Source organism: Phoenix dactylifera, chromosome 14, assembly GCF_009389715.1.
Source record: "Phoenix dactylifera cultivar Barhee BC4 chromosome 14, palm_55x_up_171113_PBpolish2nd_filt_p, whole genome shotgun sequence".
Lineage (NCBI taxonomy): Eukaryota > Viridiplantae > Streptophyta > Magnoliopsida > Arecales > Arecaceae > Phoenix > Phoenix dactylifera.
The window spans coordinates 18,332,355-18,356,572 of NC_052405.1; the positions used below are offsets into that span (position 1 = coordinate 18,332,355).

The following is a 24,218-nucleotide window of genomic DNA, read 5'->3' on the forward strand; positions in this document are numbered from 1 at the left end:
TTGCTAACTCTGTCTAGGAACTTTGATGTGGGAATTACGATGTCCATACATGGGGTTGCTTTTTCCATTTCGCGAACAAAATACTTGGTATTCGGCACGGGTGCGAAATTTGTTTATATTTCCTTTTTATATGCATTTTTCCAAACCCACGTATTTACTTCTAATTGTATATTCAGTTATCCTATGCTTATTGCTGCCGTTGTTATTGTTGTGCTGCTGCTGCTAGCAAAGAAAATCAGCAAGAATGAGATCTTTCTAAGCATCTGGGGAGCTTTCTCCCAGCTAAAATCAGATATAGTTGTAGAAACCGGAACAGCTATTAGTAGCAGCTCGATTCCTTCCTATTTTGTTATGAGCGTTCGCATTATTACAGCATATCTGCTGCTAGTTATGATGGTGATCTTATGAAGAGCCGTGGTTTTTTAATGATGCAACCATCATACTGATTGGTAAATTCACTTGTCCCATGCTTATTATTATAGTAGTAGTAATGGTTGTTGCAATGAACTAGCTAAGAGAATCAGCAAGATCTCTCATTGTAAATGGGAGGTTTTGCTCCAGGTTTAAATCGGATTTAGTGGTAGACGAGGTATTATAATATTTTCGATCTATTTCTGTCATGTTTACAAGCATTTGCACTTTGATGTAAATTAAAGGAGTCAAAAGTGCTGAAGTAATTGTTCTTTTGCTTTCACGGTGTCTCAAAGTTGCAATGTAAATATTTTTATTGAATGTACTTAAATTATGATGATTCTGGAGTACATACTTATATTATTCATGGTGGTGTTTTGCAAAAGAAATCCATATTATAAAGTAGTTTGCCTATTTTTTTATTATTATTCATGGTGGTGGAGATGTGCAAACCATGAGATTGCAGTTTGCCTTATGATGGTAGGGATTAATTGCAACCTTATGATGGTAGGGATTAATGTGCAATTAATCCCTACTATATATGCATGTATGGATATATATTTTCTAAATGTGGAATGGATGAAACTATTGGTCATAATTAGTTAATGGAATTTTCCTGAAAATAGATGGGAGCTTTAGTTGATCTTTTATTATGATTCAGGATTTATGAAAGAAATGGGTATAAAAAAAATAAATGGATTCAGGGTTGATACACTTAGGTTATGAAAATACTTCATATATTCATAGTAGCCACTGGCAGCATCTATAAAAAATACAATTTGAGTTGCATAATGGTAATTGGAATTGGACTTATCAAGTGGATAAGTACCTTTGCATATATCTATATACTTCTCCACATATCACATTGTAATTTCACTTGGAGTGACAAAGGTAGGTTGCAGTAGTGATCTCTATCTTCTATTTAGTATATTAGATAGAAATTAATGCATGAGGATTCTCCATACAAGGCTGTTTCTTATAGGCAAAAAAGGCCAAAAAATAAATGAATGATTAATTCTGGAGCCAAGCCCAACAAGGGGCAGTTTACTGCAGATATGAGACTAATGTAGTTGAGATTAGACCTGTTTAAGAGACCTGGGCATACAAGCCCAGCTTTGCTCGCATTGGGCTTTCAAGTTACCTAGACCTGGGCACAGCAAGGTCCACTTTGGGCCTAACCTCCAGGGCCAAAATTAGCCCAGAAGGCTGCAGGTTGGAGCGGGCAGGGCATAGGTTTCGTTTAGATATTATTAAACTTATTAGCTTAAAAATTGTTCCTTGGTCATGTATCTTCAAGAGCTCGTTTGAACAACATGCACGAACAAGATGTAGACAAACACAAACACGAAAAAGTTACTTGTTACTCAATTGGCCGTTTAACTTATTTTAAATGATCATCAAGTTCAATGCAATTACCTTATAGAAGTCAATTCAGTGATGCATCCATTTATAGAAGTTTCATGAGAACAAGTGCTTGGATCAACTAGGACAAAGATGACATCAATTTCTACCATTCTTGTCCCATGGAAATCCAACCCATGTATCACGTACAGTCATCATCCAATGTCTAGCTTATCATCCAATTTCTACCATCCAATGTCTAGCAAGTCGAAGACATTTAAGAATCATTTTTAATAAAGGGTTTAGGTATTTGATTATGAATTTTGGTCATCAATAATGATTAAGACTTGGAGAGCACCAAGAATAATGTACGGGATTTAGGTTCAAGTTAGGGTTTGTCTCTAGCCAATGCATCGATGCATCTTAAAATTCATGATCAATCTATGAAAATTTTTAGCCAAGCTCGAGCTTGAGCCCAAGACCATGTGAACTCATCTTATATATTAGAAATCAAATTATTTTGTTTGCATTTATAAAATTTGTTCTCTCTTGTAACTTTTGGATAGAGGGAGAGAAGTGTTTTAATCGATCTACAATAGTTATGTATTAGTTCCTTTTTCATATTGTCATTCATAAAAGAGCTCTAGACCACCCTCTACAGGTCATGATTTCGATGATTTTGATTGGCCATCAATTGGATTACTAGAGTGACCTCATATAGAAAGGACAAAGTTTGGCGGTTAGATGTAAAGTGAAGGTTTTTGTTAAAAAGTTAAACTTATTAGAAATTTCAAAATATCAAAAGGCTTCATACATGACAAAGTTAACAACAAAAAAAGCGACAGCAATACTTGATACAATATGTAAACTTGGCTCAATCTGGCATAAATTCAATAGGTTTTCGTTTGACATTCACGTTTTGTTTGCACTCAAGTTGGTTTGCTATTTTGTTAATTAAATAAGTTAAATTTGGATTTATAGTTCCAATTCAGTTACCTGTTCTATTTTAAAATATTGCAGACACTCAATTATAACCTATTCATGGGACCATGACCTATTTATATGAATCGGGTGTAAATCCATGTTTCTATTAAATATGACTTCTCTGCAAGTTAAATAGTGAGTTGGCTTCTTGATTCTATTGGTTGGACTTATGTCAGAGTAGCGTGAGTGACCGTTGTACCAAAAAAAAAAAAAAGAAAAGTGAGTTGGCATAATATAATTTAAATACAATGACATCATTCCTAATTTTATTATTTGTATAGTAATGAATTTTAGGATTTTTTAACATATGCCCCCTCCATAGAGTCGTATGTAAGGATAAGGGCCTATTGATTGGTCCCTTAATTTGCCGTTCCTCTTCTGCTCACCACTACCTTGGGCTGTATACAGTTGAGTGAGACCGAGAGTTAAAAAATACCTAGAAAGATCAGAAGGAGCTTATTGTTAGAATCCGGTCCACCGAGGGATCAGTGAATAAAGTTTTCCTAACTTATTATAGGACTAAAAGCTGAGGTATCCGATATCCAATTTTCAGTGACTTTACCAACTAAATCAGTTGGAGAAAGGAGAAAAAATGTTTGGAACGGAGAAAAAATGTTTTGAAATGTTGACTCATTAATTAATTAAGCGCGTTAAAACGTATTTTGTCATTTGTGATTAAATGTTTGGAACGGAACACCACCCGCAGGAATCACCAAAACAGTAACATAAACTTTCCCAGAGTAATATACCAACCTCACCAGCCAAGCGCCAAACGTCTCACTCCTTTCCATTTGAAAAGGAGAAGCCAGACGCCTCGGTCTGTCTTCTTGTCACACTCGTCACGCTCTTCTGAAACTTTTTTCTGTTTCTCCAATAAAAGAACTCAATCTCTCAATTCCCGTTAGTCTTTCCTTGCCCCAATTCAGCCCTCAACAACTCTTCGGCCTTCAGCTGGTAGACGGTAATCGGCACCCATATCTATCTCTTCCATCTTGGTTTTCTTCAGTTCTTTGTGTTTTTTTTTTCTTTTGATGTAAATGGGAGGATGAATCGTTTTCTTGAGTTCTTTCTTCATCAGTTTCAGCTCCTTCTATGGTTGTTTGATCTTCCTATTTGGTTCTCGTTTGGATCAAACTTCTACATTCTTGATGTGGGTTTTCATTAGATGCTTCATTTTTACAGTTTCTTTTATGTGAAAAATGATGCTTTAACCATTCCTATCTCATACAGAAGCCTGTTGTTTGCTTATGATTTTCACTGAATCGATAAAAGTCCTTTCTTCTAAAGTGAGTTTTTGATCAGAGATCTCGGTCTTCTATTATTTCTGCATGCAACCTCTCCCTCTCTCTCTCTCTCTCTCTCACGCGCAACATTTTCTTCTTCTTTTGGTTCTTTTATCTTTCTATTTGGCTCTTGAATCTTCACTAGGATGTTTCAATTTTTTAGCGATCTGCTATGTGCATGATGATGTTTTTATCCATGAAGCCTGTATCTGAAATCCTGTTATATAATTTTCAAATAAACTGATCAGAATTCCTTCTTTTTTTTTTTTTTTCTTTTTTTTTTTTTTTTTTGAGGAGGCGGATTTGAACTACGTTTCTCAAAATGAATTTTTGTAGCCCGCTATTTTAGCCTTCAAGAATTCTATGATGATAAGGAGTCATTTTTGGATCCAGACCATGTTTAGATATCTCTTCAATTACAGTTCTATTTGATTCTTTAATCAATTCCAGCTCTTCTTGTTGTTCATTTGTGTTTTTTATATTTTTTGAAATTCAAGTTTTCATTGTTTGCTTTTCTTACTAATGTCTTTATTTTGTAGTTAATATAATGTGAGAATTGAGAACCTGCATGTCTAATGTTTCCTTTTTCAGTATATTTATCTATATCAGATATTGACAAAAAATATGGCCTCAAATCATCAATTGCCCATCCATTTAAGTAACTCTTCATTATTAGATTCAGATAGCATTAGGGATTTGTTATATCGTTCACTTATTATGACTCTTTCAACCATCTGATTGATATGTAGATACATGCATCTGTACATGCATATTTTCCACTAGAGAATGACATATTTTCTTTTTCATTGTTTTGGTCATTTAATTCATGCACCTAATGCGCATTTATTTTTGCATTAAATGCTTTACTTTTTCATACATGAAGTGCACAGCTAAAATGATAAAAATACATTGATGCCAACACATAGTGGTAAAATTGTTATTTTTTGGTAGGAACAATTTTCAAAGATGGTTGGTGGGACTGTTATAACTTTCAGGAGCAGTCTAATGTATGTGAGGGCCTAAGGCCGTTTTGTCTTTGAGGCCTTTCCTACAGTAGGCCAGTCTAAGGCGAACCCACAAACGGGCCTTTTTCTTTTCCATTTTGACTTTGAGGTCTTTTTTGCGGTGGGCCTTTTTTGGACTGGGACGGCCCTGATAACTTTACCTTATATATTCATATATGTATGAAGTGTGTATATATGCATATATGTACGTTAATATCTATACCTCTATTTCGGATTTGGATCTCTTAATTATAAGTAGACTCATATATTCTACATTCTTATGTGCATTTTTGATCTTTCTAAATATGTTTTCCCACATCTGTATACTTCTTCTGCTTAGCCAGGTTCTCTTCAATATTTTCTTGTTGAAATTTTAAATTTCCTTCCTTGAAATTTTAAATTTCTTTCCTTTTAATTGATTCATCAGGGAAATCAATTAGGTTTCCTGTTGGTAAATAGGTGTATCTTCAAGTATCCCCCCCCCCTCTCTCTCTCCTTCCTTCCTTAGTGAACCTTCAAATATATCTTTCCCCCCGGCCTCTCTCTCTCTCTCTCCTTCCTTAGTGAACCTTCAAATATATCTTTTTTCTATATTTCGTAAGCGAATCTTGAGGTGTATATTGGTTGCATGCTGGTGTGATGCATTAATAGATTAGGTATTGGGCTCCTTTAATACATGTGTTCTATATGTTCATGTATCTAACAAATGTGGCGCAAATTTAGGATATTTGTGTCAAGGTACTATTCAGTAAAAGTTTTTTTTTTTAAAAAAAAGTCAGTTAAATTTCTTAGTATCCAGTAAAGGTTAAGAAAGAAATGGGTTATCATCTAATTAGTCGTGAGACTTCTTGTCAAAAGATACGAACAAGGGAGGCCTAGAAATTGAAGTTGCAACGTGAAAATAGATCTTGACATTATGTAGTTGGCCTTGAAAATAAGATTGTGCTTTCCCCAATTCATCTCTTAGACATATGATATTGTGCTGTTGGTTTTGTACTTTGGCAGGTTTGGTAAATGGGAGAGTTCATTTCGTAAGATGAACAGTTATACCTAGATATTCTGCCTAACTGATTAGATGCTTTGGCATATAATAGGGTGAGTTCATTCTACAAGATACTATAATCTTGGTGGAAAGAGGCAATCTAACACTCATATTAGATTCCACTGAAGGCTTTGTGAAGGTACTAAAGTAATATTTTGATATTTTGCTACTATAGAATTTATGTTTTTCTATCATCTTTTCAACTTCTATTTCTACAGAGCTTCTTTCAAGGCTCATCTTGCTTCTTTCTAAGAGGAAATTACAAAATAGAGAGCAAATATTAAGATGATTATTCTATGAAAAATGTTATTACTATAACTAATGATGGATATAGGTTTGGACCCTGCTAAGCTGTAAGAAAAAAAAGGTTTACGGGCATAAATTTGAGCATTGCTATTTTATTTGGTATTGGAAGTTTTATTGGAAGATTCCCATAATCATTTTCTTGGTTGTTTTGTCATTTATGTATTTTTATTTATTTTTTTGTGAGATTGAGGTTGTCTTGTCAATTATGTGTGGAAGAAATAAGATTCCCCTCATTTCTTGTTTATTGATTCTTAATAAATGGTCAATTTTTTGTGACCTTTCTTATATAATTACTTGAGCTGCAATTCACTTCCTTGCTTGTAAACAATGAAGAAAATAGCGGACTCCTGTCCTTTGCAGTCTGGTTGTTCTGTCCATTTGGATTTTGGAAGCAAGTTTTGAAGAATTTGACACATCATGAAATTTGTTATCTTGGATCATAGGTTGCTTTTTAGAACTTTAGAAAATTACCTAATTATTTGTTTAGTGTACAAGTATAGTGTATACTATACTGGAGTTATACTTTTCCTTCATTCTTTTTTCTCCTAGACATGGATAAATTCACTAAATATCGCTTACAGAAAGTACCCATATAAAACACAATGAATTCTTAAAGAAACAATGGCTCTTTGATGGTACTCGCAAAGTCATGTAGTGGCTATAGACAAGCACAGTTGGATAAACCTGAAAATCTTCAACTTTAGACAACCTCAGCATAAAGCATCTCCTTATAATGCTAAGGATCAGCGAACATGAGGGATTGACACACTATTTGTAAGTTTTAAGTTTCAAATGGCTGGATAAAAGTTGACCACCATAATATTATATGGTCCCAGTCTCTTCAAGAATGTCGATAGGACTTTAATCTTGCAAGGCTCTTCCCTGATTATACTAATATGGAATATTCTCTGATCATGTCATGCAGAGAGCTGAAGAAAATTGAAATCAGCATATGAAAATAGAAGAAATATCAAAAACAGTATTTGAAAATCAAATATAATGTGGAGATTTTTTTTCCTGGCATTATTCTTACTTTTGCCATACCAAATCCTGCATGATGTACTCGTTGTCCATCTAAAAAGTTGCATATAGACTTCAATCTGAATAACCATACCCTGCCTTTCTTACTCTGCGAGTTGGATCCATAATAACCAGGAATGATTTTTTTTTTAGTACTTCTACATATTTTTTATTAGTTCCCCTACCTGATCTTCTGATAATCTCTCTTACCCATTGCTATCGGAACATCATCCGACGCTCATATATATCACCACTTGGTTTGGGCAGGTGCAACCTTGACGAGATTCCTGTGAAGACAATGGATGACATGGTCCCTGGATCTCAAAGTAGGTACCGTCATAGGAATGAGGGTCGCTCAGTATCTGATTCGGGCCAAGCACGCAGCTTTTCGCTGCCAGCAACCCATGAATATTTTCTTAGTGGATCTGCAGGTAGCATGGCTTATTCCTCGCCATCAAACAGCACAATGGCTGGACTTATGCGGTCACAGGTTCCTAATGACATGGAGAACGTAGTGTTGCCAACTAATACGCAGAGCCATCATTTTGGTTGGAACGTGCCTCCAGGATATTGGGGTGGTTTCCAGGACCGAAGAATTCAAGCACCAGCAGAAGATACAAGTAGAACTTTGCCGTCGCATTCTCATGGCATTCCAATTTCTGGCAGTGATATTGTGGGAGCTAGAACTTGGCTTGGTCACTCTCCTTCGCTGCAACTTGGGCAAAGCTATCTCGACGTGGCCGGTAATGTGCCGATGGGATGCATGAGCAACACAAACGCCGGACAGAATGCATTTCAGCTGGACGGTTCAGCTGGTGATCGCCACTGGAGAGAGTACGGTGTCATGCCCAGTTTATACCAGCCCTGGAGCTATCAAAATCAATCAACTGATGGAGGATTTCTGAGTGCTAGTCTTGGAAATAATACACTTCTTGGAACTTGGTTTCATGATCAGAGAGGAGATGTGGGTGGCCACAGTTATCAAACCATTGCTCCTCATCTTGATGCGGGTTTGCTGGAAACTGGGTTAGGAGGCAACTGGACAGGAGGATATCAATCTCATAATAATAATAATAATCCCGGAGTAGATAATATATATTCTCATGGGACCATGTTGGATGACGGCGGACAAGCCAGCGAGCAGACTGCACCGTATGCGTACGACAGGATTGCGGAAGATGCTGTCAGAGGAGCTTACGAATTTGATTACTGGATAGCGCATGGGCGTCCGCCGTCGCCGGCCGCGCACGCTAGTTCTTCTGCGCCGCCCATCCCTTATGGCAGCTCGCCGGAACCTCAAGAACAAGGGCAAAGTATCGAACAGGGTGTGCCAACGGCTAATTATCCTTGGCTTCTGCCAAAAGCGTCACCAAGTTTCCAAAGGCAGACTCGGGATCTGATGTTTTCTCCTTATAATGAGGCAGGAGGGGCTCGTAGCTTTCAAAGTTACTATGGTATGTTATGGATGCTCTATATCTTTGTTTCTTTATAGCAAATTTTTAAACATTAGATATATTGTTTTTTAGATTATATTTATTTTGTGCTGGTCTTTTCCTATTGAGGGTCTATTTGGGTAATCTAGTAGAATCGGACTAAAATTTCTACTGGATTGGTGGATTGAGGTGCTTATTTAAGCATAGCCCATATCGATCCAATACCTACCAGCTTAAACCTTATGGAAAGAAAAAAAAGATCTATATAGATATTTCTTCTTTTCTGCAGACTAACAAATCTGCAGGCCAGAACTTAGACTAGGACTTGATCAAATCTTTAGAAGATGATGGTCGAGTGGCCAATAGGTCTGATTCCTGCAAGATATTCATGTGTGAATATCCAAACTGGTTCTGATAGATTTCTTTGACCTGGTGGTCGATGCTGAATTTACTTGAAAATATTCCGAGTACTCACAGATATTTCTACTAGATATTGAATCTTCTAGCTTTATAAAGTTTTAGATAGCGAAATATTGAAGTTCTTATCATCATCATAGATGAAACCAATCCATTTCCTTCTGCATGAAAACCAGTTCAAAAATTATTCTTTTATACGTTGGAAAAAATATTATAGTTCTAGTCTTTAGTTTCTCTCACTCTCTCTGCGGGAAAGAGTTGAAACAAAATGCAAAACCTAATTAATTGAGATAATGAAGCAAAAAACATAACAAAAGTAGAAAGTAAAAAATACCAAGTACGGTATTATCGCACTTCCATAGATGTTAAATATGTGTGTGAATAATAAAACATATAATTATTATAATATATTATAAATTATTAGTCTTATTGAAAATATAATAAATTGTGTGATTAACACTTCTTTTCAAAAATTAAAACGACTTCTACTAATTTATTGTGAGATGAATATGATAAAGTTTTAACATTTTGCCTCTCCTGTAGAAATTCAAGCTCCAGCGCCTGTCCGGCCTTCTCCCCCCTTCTTTTGTCCTCTGAACTGTTTCTCATTTGTTCTTTCTAGTCTTTCTTTTACTGATACTTCTTATATCTTCTTTTCATTTTAATAAAATAAGTGAGGCCTTGCCTATCCTTTCTTTAAAGAAAAAAAAATGCAAATTGAAGATACAGTAAGTAGCACCATTGCAGATGTCATTTTGCTCAAGGCCTTTGGAATTATCCAAGAGTTTAGGAATCAAAACCAATCATTCTTAATGATTCCTAGAAGTACATACTTTGGGAATGCAAAAGTCATTAATGATTTGCATTCCTAACAACCAAACAGGTCCCTAATGGGAAGGAATATGAGCTAAAGCTTGATGGCCAACAATAGAAGTACTACCTTTAGTGGTAGAGTGTCGGTAAAGTACCTTATCAGCCCATGGTATGCCTCTTAGCTATAGTGCAACAAAAATGAGGAGATGCACCATACGTTAGTGTAATATGGTACTGATAGGAGCACAAGTACTGATATCTTATTGGTATGGAATAGTATGACTTTTATGCATTAGCACTACTAATGACAGCTAATGAATATCAAGTTGATTGCACTCAGAACATCATTTATCATTGTAATTTGTTTGCACTAAAAAACCTCATTCTCTTAATGTGTACAGGGACCTAATTTTTCAAGGCCTTAAAAAAGGAATGAATGTCATCATATATACCTTCATAAGTTAAATGCTATTTCCAGATGTTTTAGGGATTAGGATATCGATGTTGCTCCGTGAATTTATGTAAAATAGTTAGATATGCTATTATTGATTCTAGGATGTTGGATTATAATGACATGCTTATTAATGTAATTTGCTTAATTGTTTGTGGTTATATATGCACCATGATTGGGATTTTATTGGAAACAAAAATAAAAGCATATGTAGAATAGCAGGTTGGACTATTTTCTAAGAATTTGTTTCCAACTAGGTACTTAAGTGGGAATGGTTGCAAGAGTTTGTTTTGATTTGGGCACGTGAAGTGGATTATTAAGAATAAAAGTAAAAGGAAGAGCTTAGGAAGCATGTGCGAGAGCAGGCTTCTTAAGAGATTCTGAAGCCAACATCTTGGATTGCAAAAAGAAGAGTTTAGGAAGCAAGTGCAAAGAGCAAGCTTCTCAAGAGATTTTAAAGACAACATCTTGGATAGAATTTTTTTGTTACTAAAATTTTGGGCCAAATTATGGCGGGCTCATATCGAGTTTGCATGTGACTAGGGAGATCTATTTTCTAAAATTGGGCCGTCCGATTATTACATGGATGGCCTCTGATTAAAAAGATCACAGCTTAAATGTTGGATGGCGATTTTAAGGCACTATTTTCCACTTAATTGAGGGCCATTCCAGTCCAGGAGCTGGGCCTTACTTGATAGGGGCTGATATCCCAAAAATCTATAACAACTTCCTACTCCCGAGATATTGAAGTTAGGTGGAGGAGTCGATACGATACATCTATATACAGAGTTGAACCGACCTTACCGAGCATGATTTTTTGATATCTCCCTTCCAAGCAATCAACTGTTGCTGTGTTGGTAAATCGATTGGGAGACCAATGCACCCTTAGAGGTTTGGGAATGACCCAAACTTATTGATTGGCTTTGTGAGCTGAACTGAGCCTATCCATCGAGGAAAAACTGCTTTCTTCGCTCTCATCCCTTGACCCGCCAGACTGCAAAGCCGGACCTCCCTACTCACTGGCTTGACAGCATTGACTTACTGGATTGTTCCTTTTTTATGGAAAGCTTCGACAAGGAACTTTTCTGAGTCGTCACATCAAAAAAAGCAAAAGTGCATATTTTTTCCCATTTGATTTTTTTCGAAACTTCTAACCCCACTCTATACCACTTATAATCGGCATCATAAATATCTTATTACTAGTCAATTGATCCATTGGAGCTGATCATTTTGGGATGAATATAGAGTTGTCGGGAAGCAATGATCATTCCAATCTAAGAAGAGGTGACAACACCAATCTAAGTTGAGGGAAGCCCTCTGAGTCATTGAATTGATCGCTGGATGTGCACCCTAGGCTTAGTATCTCAGAGCTACTATTGTGGAATATTGCTTACCCTTAATCCTATGAGCAACAAGGAGTTGGACTATTTGCCTTAATAGAAAGGCAATGAGGCCTAGATTAGATATTTTTTCTTTTTAGAATAGACCCCAACAATTCTATAGCACATGCATGTACTCCATCAAACAAACTACATAAAGAAGGTGGTCAAATACTTAGTGGCATTTATAGAAGTTGGCAAGGCCCCAATTTCAACCCACGATAGAAAGTTACTAGATGCACTATACAAAGTAATCTTACTTCCATACAATAAAGTTTCATCAAAGATAGCTTCTAATGTCCAAAAGTTGGTGAAGAGAAGGGCTTATTCTAATGAATGGAGTTTTTAGGTATTTTTTTTTTAATACAAGAATCACAGGCTAAAAGAATTGCGAGATCTTCCTTCTCAATAACAGAGGATCTATAAGTGAGTGGTCAAAGATAATCATAAAATGCATTCCGACACCATTATCCAAAAGAATGACTTGTAGAGCATTAGCACCAAGAAAGATATCTCATTAAAAGAAAGAATGAAAAGTAAATAAGAAAGAAAGGATACTTTGGAACCTAGAGACAACGAAGAGTGCAGCAAGCAACGAAATATTTTAGCCTTAATTTAAAGACTGGGCCTCTCCAATCCTCGTATACTTATTGGAGACGATCTCGTTTACACAAAGAAAGACGTTTGGTGCATCAAGGTTGGACAACATAGTTAGCATGGCCATGTATCACATGAAGATTGTAAAGGAAAGTCCTTAGTAAGTGAAACACAAGGTAGAACCTAGAATAAATGTGGCCTTACAAATATTGAAGCCTGCCTCAAAATCAAGTTAGAGGAAAGGAGGTAACAAAAGATCTAGTAAATGTTATGCCCTTTACCTAAAGGGATCTACCAAGAAGGGAGTGTGGGACGTCACTAACCTTTGAGGATCCATCAAGATGTCTAGAAGAAAAGATTATTATTGGAAACAATATATGAATTGAAGTTAGTCAGTATAGCATGCGTATATATTGTGCCAAGACCCTACTGGCACATTATATTGGCATCTGACATATTACCTACATGCTTGTACTTGGCATATTATTAGGCATGCATGTGGTAAGCACGAACACATAAATGAAATAGTATGATGTGATACATTATAACTAATGCCATTGCCAACCAACATACTATCAACATAAAGCATGCAAGATTCCTCTCCTGACCTGATGAAGGAGCCATCGATAACAACAACTCTGCGAGAAGATTTTAGAAGATAGAGCACCCCAAGAATGAAAAAGAATTTGATCTCTTTAAGCTGAAGATCAACTGGGTAGATCTCTATGTTATGTTCCAAGACCGCCGGAGCTGCCGTTGGACCAATCATTCACCAAGGCCGCATCCCTACAGATGCTAGGTTCTTTTTAGCGAGATGGAAATCAATCTAGAGGATAAGTGGTGGCTACAGCTTGAAGAGGAAGGACCACTTAGTCTCTATGAAACTAACTATAACAATGCATATTTACTGCTCATGTATGGTTTACCAGAAGATGGAAGGGTCTCTCCAAATGTTAATAGAATCGATCATTAATTCTACTTTGTGGATATGTTGGCTTCACTTTTATCTTCCCAAAATTCTCAACAAATTTGGGTTGACTTGGAGTCAAGTGCATGGAAAGCTCAAGTTTTAGACTTTCCTAATTGAGGAGTATCAATGTTTGAGTTGATGATGAAATCCAACTAAGTTTCACCATCTCAATATTGGATCCTATACTTGCACCATCCTATTATAGTATCAGCACGTCAGGTAGGGTTTGGTGTACCGAGTATCTATATGCCTCCTATACTGCGTATCGATACGATACGACAAACCTTGAATCCAACAATAGTATTTCATAACATGATAGTTTGATGATTTTTTTTTTTTGACTTCTTTTTATTAGTCTAAGGATCATATTCTTCATTATGTGAGAATTTTCACATTTTGTGAAACTTTTAACTCCATAAAATGAATGCTTATGTTGAATGATGGAAATAAATAGAGATAAGGATGCCATCCATCCATATAACATCTAACCCAATGCTTCATCATATAATCATTATTGAATTCAATATAATTAAGTGCCATAATTCATACTAATCTTGGCACATTCAATGTGCATGATTTATTCAATAAAGAGCGTCTAATAGATGCTTGTGATCCCATTAGTAAATTAAAAAAAAAACTTACAATAGCTTGATAGATATACTTCCTAATTTAGTTTATGTACTCTTTGATGGTCTTGTTATTCGAATGTTTGTTGAGGGTTGAATCGATTAGAGAGAAGAAAAAATTTTCTCAACCCACTCAATTTGAATCTCTCAAAAGAAATATAGAAAAAGTTGTAAAATTAGTGAAAGTAGGGTTTAAGTCTTCTTTTCTTTCATAGATCAATTGATGAATCAAATTTGAAGTACCTAGCCTTTATTTGTAATAATTGCAAGGTCCTTCCCTAATAATTAGATCAGATTTCTCTCTTATTTTGAATAGGATTAGCATTCCAAACAATAAACATGACTAGTAGAAATAAATATTAAAAAACTAGTATCCTACAGAAAGTGGATCTCAACTCCTACATCAACTTTGCCTTCTATTGCTCTGCTCGATTCTTTTTGCATTGAGAGATATATCTGGTCAGAATCTTTTTTTAAAAAAAATTAATTTGACCGAACCATTTTGGTGTCCAAACAGCAGAAGTCCAATCTGATTGAATCCCCTAGGGGGTTGGCTTTATAACTTAGATCTCAAAAAGAACCCAATTTGAAAAAAAAATCATCTTAACCAAGCATCATATGACCAAAATATAGTCTATAGAATTATGGCATGCAATTCAGCTTTCTAATATAGCAGATCTCACTCTTTGACCCTATCCAGCCCTACCTATAGTAGTCAAAATGATCTATATCAAATCTAGTGATTCTTCTTGATTAGAGTTCCCTCTATCTAGAGAATTACGCTTTTACTAAATCAAAACTTATGATGGAGAAATGTTTCGCCTTATGACTGAATTACTTCGCTTTACTTGGAGATAGTTTTCAACCTTAATCTTTTGTGCTAGATGGTAGATCCTCATCTCCAGATTTGGAAGACAACTTCTCTATAGTTTGTGATGAAGGCATTCCCAACCAAGATATGATTCTTGGTAAGTTGGGCAATCTTCTTATATAATTATACAAGATATCCTTTCATCTTATCATCCATCGAGGTAAAACTAGCAGCCATATTCACTTTTGTCCTACAATATACTTCACACATGGATGGCCCTTCTCCTATCTACTTGTATTGCTTGTGCATCTAATTGGAGACTAAAGCTCCATAGACTAAGTCTTCCATAGATGTAGAGGACTGAAGCTTTGATACCAACTTGATCTAATCAAAGAGAAAGAATATTTTTCTCAACTAGCTCAACTTGAATCACTCAAAAAAATTAAGAAAAAGATAGAAAATTGATGAAAGTAGGGTTTAAATCTTCATTTTTTTTGTTGATCAATTGATGATTTGATTGATAAATCAAAACTAAGATACATAGCCTCTATTTATAATAATAATGAGATTCTTTCTTGCACAATTATGTTGAATTCCTCTCCTAGTTCGAATAGAACTATCTTTCCAAAAGTAAACATGACTAATAGAAATAAGCATATAAAAAATAAAATTTTATGAAAGGTAGATTCCAACTCCTACATCAACTTTATCTTTTGTCGCTCCACTTGATTCTTCTTTGATTGAAAAATATGTCTGATCAAAGCCTTTTCCAAAAGGATAATTTTTAGTTTGAACGGCCTGTTTCAAAGCCTAAACGATATAATTTCAATCCATTTCAATCCCTTAAGGGTTGGCTCCATGTCATAAATCTTGAAAAGTAATCTAATTCAAAAAAAAAAGATCATCTCAATTAAACATTATAGACTAAGATATGGCCTTCTTTTACTCTTGAACCTTATTCAGCGCTTTCTGTAGTGGCCAAAGTGGTCCACATTGAGTCTGGTAATCCTTCTGGATCAAGGTATATACTAAATGAAGCATATGTTTATGATGGGATTGTGGATCTTATGCACTGTATGATGATCCTTTTACCATTTCTTTCTTGAACCATTTCTTTAGAGTCTTGCTCATCTTTCTTGAGATCCTTATTTATCTTTCTCATAGTTTATTCTCTCAAATTAGTCATTACTTGATACATTAACTATCTGGTTTGGATGAGAGGCTATATATATATATATATTTCTTTATTCAAAGAATGGCTGAGAGACCTACTAGTGTTGTAATTACCTAGATCCAAAATTTTGGAGATACACCATCTTTGATTGGAATTAGGAATGTTTGGCTTTTAAGCAAAAGGGTGTGATCATCAGGGTAAGCACCAAATCACGAAGTCTACAAATGTTTTAAGAGTTCGCTATTGTTATTTATTTTTTGGGTAACAAAGGTTCATAGAAAATGGGCTACTCAATGGGGTATTACCCTCCACCAAATATCCCTAATCTCTGAATCTTAGTGAGAGCAAAATTTGAACCTAGGTCTTTTGGTACAACTATAAGAGATTTACTTGTTTGGTCAACTAGGACCTTGATAGTTCACTTTGTAATAGGAATAATGCTATGGCGTGACATTTTTTTGCAAACAAAAATTTTCTCTTGCAACATGACATAAGGAATCAGCATGTCACATAAGAGTTGGTGGATCAGTTAATCCAACATTAGGTGGACTTTATGATCTTCTCACATGCATTAATGTGTGATCCAAAGCATTTTCCTTTACTAGTATTGATGGGATCATAAGGATGGAAATAATGTCATGATAAATAATGAGAGGTGCAATGATAATATTGTTAATGGAAATAAAATCATTATAAATAGAGAGAAGCATCATCATAGTATTGTCCCAACTTGGAAGTGTAGGATGCTTGCAAAAAAACTTGCATATCTATTGATGATGATATCGTCCAGCTAATCTTCTTATTTGATGTGCCTTATGTTAAGGCATGAAATTGATCTCTTCTAATAATTCCAAATCATAAATTGGTAGCTGAGTTAAATCTGAGGTATTTTGACCCTTAAAATGACTTGATGAGAAGGCTTTGCTCATCATTGCTGGGATGCCATACTCTGAAATGTGATTTATTATATCCCAAAGTATCATAGTGTGCAGTATGCACTTTTAGAAGTTGCACTAATCTCGCCAAATATTCTATCCCTAAGTCAACAAAACCATGTTTGAGACTACCTATGCTCCAATACTATTTGATGCCAAAAAGAATTGGTGCTGAGTTAGGCAAAAGGAGGTAATACAAGAGCACATAAATGTTATGCCTTTTCCTTCAAGAAATCCACTAAGAAGGAGAGGAATGCCACCCACCCTTTGGGAATCCACCGAGAAGCATAGAAAAGGGATAATTAGAAGAAATCCATCTTTTAAGAAGGAAAATAAGCTTTTGTCATTCATTCATCAACATAGTTATTCTGTTCTACATGGCTATATTACTTATAGTATATACATGTAAATTCTAGTGATCTTTGTGCAAAAGATAATACAAAGAAGCTGAAAACCCAACAAGTTCTCAAAAGTGAGACTCTATGGAGGAAAAGTATAAATTTAACCTCTTATACTTAATGCTTATACATTGTAACAACCCAAGACCTTACCCAAAAAGATAAGCCAAAAGATATTATTTGGGTTTCTTAGTCTTGTATTTCCAGCAAATAATTGATATAGAACTAAATACATGCTTGCATGAGTCCTCACATACTTTCCTAGATTTAAGCTTTGGTGTCCTCACTCGGCTAAGGATCCAAATCAATTCAAATTAAACTATAAGTACCCCAAATTTAATCTAGATCTATATTGTAATATTCTCTATTTTATATATCTGGGCCATAGATTGGATCTGCTCTGACGCTATTTTATAACAACTCAGGACCTCACCTAAAAATTCTAGTAGTAAAGTATTATTTGAGTTCCTTAGTTCTATATAAGTGCCCAAGATCTCTCTGATAGATAATCAATAAGGGATTAAACATATATCTGCACAAGTCTCAAGCATTGTCATCGGATGATGGAAAGTTTCCTACGAAAGCTAGAATAATCCAACATGAGTTTCACCTCATGGAGAAGTTTTCTTCATTTTTGTTTGGTCAATTAGAGAGTAGGGTCATTGAAACTTTCATTATCTTTTATTTATGTAAAAGGGGAGGCTTTCGCCACCTGGAATTTATTAAACTAACCTTTGTCTGTATGTTCAGAAACTTTCATTGTCAAGATAGTTGCTTTAGAAGACTTGTTAATGAATGCTCTTTAAAAACTCATCAAACATGTTTCCATTTATGTCTTTCAAGCCTCTTTGGCTTCTTATTTAGTTTATATTTATTTTATTCTTGCTTTTGATTATCTTCTTTAATTATATGTATTTTTTCATCATCTAATACACTTATTACAATTACATGCACGATCTACCCATTTAATTGGAAATACCTATGTAGTTGACTTTCAATTGCCTAACAAAATTGAAAGTCCCCTTCAGTAAAGAATGGTGAAGAACCCAAGACTAGATTGATTGACAAGTCTCACTTGGATCTATTGAACCAATCATTAGATGATCGGTTAAGTGAGGCCTTGCTTGGATTTCGTGGATCTTTTATACAAAAACAAAAGCAAAATTCTACAGAGAGGGAAAATTCATAATCAATGATTGATAATATAGTGATCTATAGAACATATTTTGATTTTGGCTTCTAAGTTAGACTAGTGTAAATATTTAATTTAGCCATTACATCAATGATCTTTTATTGATTGGATTAAGTTTTCAATCCTACTAGACTGAATCTAGCTTATACTCTATGTAACATTGGAAATGTATTGAGGACCAAAGTGAAGAGACATGCATCGGGTTAGAATTCAAAGAGAAACAACATTACACTATAAGTATATACAACTATATATCATATATAGGTACAAAGAATTGATCTAGATTCTTGCTGCTAAGATTGATGTCTTGATCTATTGGTGCAAAACTATTAGTGTAACATTTAAATTAGGAATCTGCATCCTTAGGCTTAATTAATAATGTTTAAAATTCGTAATGACCAAAATCTATATATGTTTTGTAGATTTTATACACACAGATCATGTGATCAATAAAGTCAATAAGTGAATATTTTGAAACAAATGATGCATTTAAACTAGACGACAAAGAAAAATCATATAGCATTGAAGAATAATATAGATAATTTAAATTGAAGTTTCATATGAAATAGATGAAACAACGAACAATATACTTTTATACCAAGAGCTTGCCTGATTGCATAGGTTTATGCCATGTCCATTTCCTAGGGATTTTCCAACTGGGAGTTTTAGGGTCACGTAATATAATTAAGCTATCCAAGATAAGAATTTAACTTATGCAATAAGACCTCAATATGCTGTGAATTGATTGCAAGAGATATCCATTTATAGAAATAAAAGCAACATACAAGAAAGAACTAGTGAGGAATTAAACATAGCCACATTACGAAATTGACAAGTAGGTGGAAAGAGGTTAAAAATAATGGCAACCATTTCAAAGACTTGATTAGGTTTGATGTCAAGAAGGTCAGCAATATGAGACCATTTTCTAGCTATACTCATGGAAAGTTTAGGCTATCATGAGAAAATAAAAATCTATTCTTGGTTTTTACTGGCTAAGATACGATAAAATCTTTTATCCAAAAAGAAAAAGACTAATATATGTAAATATCATATGAGACATATGCTATGACTTAAGGGAGAAAAGCTCACTTGATGGGTACATGAAACTTTGACATATTTGAAGGAGGCGTTACATGTGCTAGGATCAAGTATTTGTTGTGAGATAATTGCATTTTCAGTTATAGCGACCTACTCAAGGATTAATCGGCACAAATTTCTAATATCTTTAAACTGGTTGTATGTGGAGTTACTATTGCAATTTAGGGGATTAAAAACCCATGATGCATGTTATATGCAGATGACATAAAGATATAAATGATGTGAATTCAAAGTTAAATGCTACGGAAAGTTTTAGAGGGACAAAGGTTTAAATCTAGCATAAAAACAATTATGGTGCAATGAGGCCATGTGAAAATTTTACCAGTCAAGCAATAAGCAACCATCAGATTTGTTCTTTTAGTGTTTGAATTTTTAGTATGCAAAAGAATGGAGAGATTGCTGAAGACATAATATATACAATTAAGTCAGGTAGCTAATTAAGTAAACAAAGGTGCTCCTTGATGCTATGTTTTTCACTTTCGACGATAAATATGTTACCTAATTAGCTCGTTACTGTGAGGCCCAATAGTCCCACATTGGAAAGACTTATTCTAGAGCCTGAGCCTATGAGGCGGGTGTCTCCTAATCTTGCAGACGTGTTTTGGGTGGAAAACAAAATCGGGGAGGGGTGAAGGACGCTTGCGTGAAGCTCCAGAACCGGACAATATCTGATAGGAGAGCTTTGTGTTCCCCCCTCATGTGGCCCCCACATGGGCATTATCCTGCAGAAGCGTTTTGGAGGGAAGCCCTGTGCTCCCCCCTCATGTGGCCCCCACATGGGCACTAGGTGCCTCACGTGCCCCGTGCAGGCGGGGGCGTGACAATTACCAAGTATGTCTGTCCATTTTCATTTTTTGTGAGCGAAAGTATGTTTGTCCATTTTCTTTGATCTAACTTTCCCAAATGGATATAGTTCCATATGTGGTAGCTATTTTGATACACAAACTTATACTCCACACGTCCCTTATGGATGCATGTTTATGACTCTTTCAATTGACTGGTATACTTATGCTGTTATCTTCGCACTTTTGGAGATCAAACTATTAGCGACCAGGCTGTTCTACGAGACCCAACTAAAAGCGGCCAAGGATCCTGGTTTCCAGCATGTGCAGGCCAAGTCGCCGGAGCTGACGCTGGTGGTAGCAGTTCCAGTGCTTTCCCGAAGCCTATAAGAGTAACACCAACTGGGTCTTCTCCCAGGGCTATCCCTCCTCATTTTGCCACAGGTATTGTATGCTAAAGTTTCCTAATGCAGCAGTTTGTAACAGTATTCACGATGTCTCGCCTTGCAGGGCATCGAGACCAACCGGTCATAATTGATGACAAAGAAGAACCCTTTTTACTTTTCGGAAGGCCACTACTTCCTCAGAGGTCTGCTAAGCAAGCCAGCTCTAGCAGACGATTAAAGCGAAGGCATGACCAGAGTGACCTCACACCATCTGACCTGCAGCTACCGCTCCGACACACCAGGATCAGAGGTATGGCTCAAGCTTCTCTGTTCCCTCTCATACAGCATTTTAGCTTTCAGAAGATTCAGGTCAAACAAAAGAATTCTACAAGCAGAGCAGCAGGCGTGGCATGATTTCTATTCCGTCATTGTAGTCATGATAGTTGGAACACGGATGGTAAGATATCCAGAGAACATAAGCATGCTCATGAGGGAGCAAGTTGAGGAGATGGTGGCTTTAACCATATCCATAACTACGCGTACATGCAGCTAATTCTGTAATATATGCAATAGAAATGAGAATATGGTGCTGCTGTAAAATGCTAAAGTAATTCATCTTTGTTATAGCGGACTCCGGAGATGATATGCCTGAACTGCTAGGCTATAAGTGTCAGCTCTGCAACATGGACCTAGCACTCAAGCCAACGGGGTCCAGTAATGATGCGGTTCCGGTGCATGTAGTCTTACCATGTGGTCATTCCTATCATAGTAGTTGCTTTGAAGAAGTACATGGTTTCGTAGGCAGAAATGAAAATCCTCCATGCGTTTGCTGTTCCGAGGGTGGAGCGGAAAGGAGGAACTAAACTCCCATCATCTGGCTCTTCTTCTTACTTCTGTGAGTTTGTTTCTTCTTAACCTTTTCTTTCTTTTGAGTCTTCTAAGAATACTTTAAAAGAGTGGTGGAGCTGATGATATTGCTAAGATGCGTGAAATGACTTGAGCTCATGCATCTCGTTTTTGTGGGCAGGAAGGAGCATACATCAAGGTCGGTTTGCAAACATGTGGTGATCATATTTGTGCTGAAGGAATCTTTTTTCTTCAGAAATTCTTAGTTTTCTGCAGTAGTTTAGTTTCATCAGTTCATAGAGATGGATTTGGCTCAATTTGTATTATAATAATGATGTCAGGAGTCATCCAAGTTTGCAAAAGCTGAAGCTTTCTTCTCCAACATTAATTTACTGTATTGTTAAATTGACCTGGAAAGACATATTGCTGCTTTATGTTGTTGGTTTTTCACATGCATACGTCGATCTGTTTCAATGACGGAGACTCCCTCAATTGAAGAACAAGCCATCAGTGGAGTAACCATATCCATAACTACACATAGACGCAGTCAAAACTCTAATATTTGTAATATATAAGAATCAAATATGCAAACAGGACTGTTGTGAGATATAGTAATATAAACTAGAGGTACTAAGATCATACAAGGATTAGTTTTAGATGAGAAATAATTGTGTTGAGCAAGAATGATAAGTAACTAAGATCTTCAGAAAATTTAGCGCACTCTCCAAGTCCCGAGCGATTATGCGTCTATGCATTTAAATCTGAAAAATAGAGAAATATAGTAATGAGCTACACTGCCAAATAAACAACATAATATCCTAAAGTGGGTTCAAAGCATGCCAGATATTTAATTAAAATACATAATAATGATGAAAAAATAAATTATCAATAATACATATTTTTTTAAAAAAATTATTATTATTCTTATAAATTGATACTAGAAATCCAACATCAGGCTATTGCCACGTAAACCGGTGGCATGTGTTGCACAAAGTGCCAAAAACTACTATTATTAACCATCGGTGGCATTAGTGCCTAAATACCACTATTCTAGTTAAACTCTAGTCAATTATAATTAAATCACTTTAAGAATTCAAGCTCGAGCAATTACACAATATAATAAAGAAAATAAAGCAAGAGGCACAAAGTAAATACAATGCAAATACAAGCACGTATAGTGGTTCAGTGCACTCCAAGGCACCTACGCCCACTTTCCAAGCATTTTCTTGGAAATTTACTATAATACCTCGGATTATAGTTGGATTATTTTACTAGGTTCACAATCCAAAAATCTACACAGTTGGTTTTACGGGTTCACCAACAAAAATCTATCCGTTGGTTTTACGGGCTCACCAACAAACCTACACAGTTGATTTTACAGGCTTACCAACAAACCTTACAAGAAGAATAAGTGAATCAAAGTTTAAAGCTCCTTAATGAGCAAATAAACAATTATGCACTAAGGAAAGAAAAAGAGAATAGTTATCGCTTTGAAGATGCTTTTCTTTTCTTTGCTGAAATTGCTTCACTTCTCAGTAGGTTGGTTGAGCTCTTGAAGGCACTTAAATTCTGCTCAGCAACCTCCTTTTGGATTTGAGCTAAAGCAATCAATTGAACTCTCTTAAATATTCTCTTTTTCTTGAATGCTCACTTGATTTTCCACAAAGATATTTTTTCTGATGAAGAGTAGCTCTTAAATACCTCTCCAACCTCTAAAACTCAGTTCTTAGCCATTGGATTGAAGAAACTAACTGTTTATAGCTGTTGGAGCCTTAAAAAGTACATCTGCAGAACTAGCTGTTAAGCTGTTAGTCATGCTCGGATCGACTCGAGCTGACCTGAGGTCGACTCGAGTTGGCCTAGGGTCGACTCTGACAGAAAATTTCAGAGAATAATTTTCTGTCCAAACTAGTTGGGGTCGACTCGAATTTTGTTGGGGTTGACTCGAGTTTGATGGAGTCGGCTCTGGTAGAAAATTCTAAAGAACAATTTTCTGTTGAAATTGGTTGGGGTCGACTCGAGCTTGATGAAGTCGACTCTGATAGAAAATTCCAAAGAGCAATTTTTTGTTGAAACTGGTTGGGGTCGACTCGAGTACTGTGCCAATTTTTCTGGGGTCAATCCGAGTCCTGTGCCAAGTGTGCCAAATGTGCCAGAGTCGTCTCCAAACTTTCTGGGGTCGACTCTAGGTCTGTGCCAAGTGTGCCAAGGTGTGCCAAATGTATCAGAGTCGGCTCCAAACTTTCTGGGATCGACTCTAGGCTTGTGCCAAGTGTGCCAAATGTGCCAGAGTCGGCTCCAAACTTTCTGAGGTCGACTCTAACCCTGATTTTCTGCATCTTAAAGTTAGATTTGCACATGAAACTAATAAAAGACATTGTAAGTAATTTAAGATGCTTGGCACATAGAAGTTTCATATCTTTAACTATGAAAAAGACAAAATTGCCCTTTAACTAAGAAAACTTGACTCTTAACTTTGTCAAACTGAAAATTTAGGCTTTTCCTCTAGTTCTTCCAAT

The 24,218-nt window shown here is 35.8% G+C and overlaps 1 protein-coding gene across 1 annotated transcript; it reads left to right on the forward strand.

The window, feature by feature from the left end:
- Window positions 1–5,823: 5,823 nt before the first annotated feature.
- LOC120113095 lies at window positions 5,824–22,233 on the forward strand. Its single transcript, XM_039133859.1, has 6 exons — window positions 5,824–6,204; window positions 7,659–8,845; window positions 20,720–20,911; window positions 20,978–21,163; window positions 21,481–21,748; window positions 21,881–22,233. The coding sequence occupies exons 2-5, from the start codon at window positions 7,690–7,692 to the stop codon at window positions 21,714–21,716; spliced, it is 1,770 nt and encodes a 589-aa protein (XP_038989787.1). The 5' UTR covers window positions 5,824–6,204; window positions 7,659–7,689; the 3' UTR covers window positions 21,717–21,748; window positions 21,881–22,233.
- The last annotated feature ends 1,985 nt before the right edge of the window (window positions 22,234–24,218 follow it).

What these genes read in the sequence shown, in the direction of transcription:
- LOC120113095 (XM_039133859.1), top strand. Translation starts at nt 7,690, where the DNA reads ATGGATGACATGGTCCCTGGATCTCAAAGTAGGTACCGTCATAGGAAT. An exon ending in TAGCTTTCAAAGTTACTATG is followed by an intron (nt 8,846 to 20,719) that starts GTATGTTATGGA and finishes GCACTTTTGGAG; the next exon opens with ATCAAACTATTAGCGACCAG. An exon ending in CCGACACACCAGGATCAGAG is followed by an intron (nt 21,164 to 21,480) that starts GTATGGCTCAAG and finishes TCTTTGTTATAG; the next exon opens with CGGACTCCGGAGATGATATG.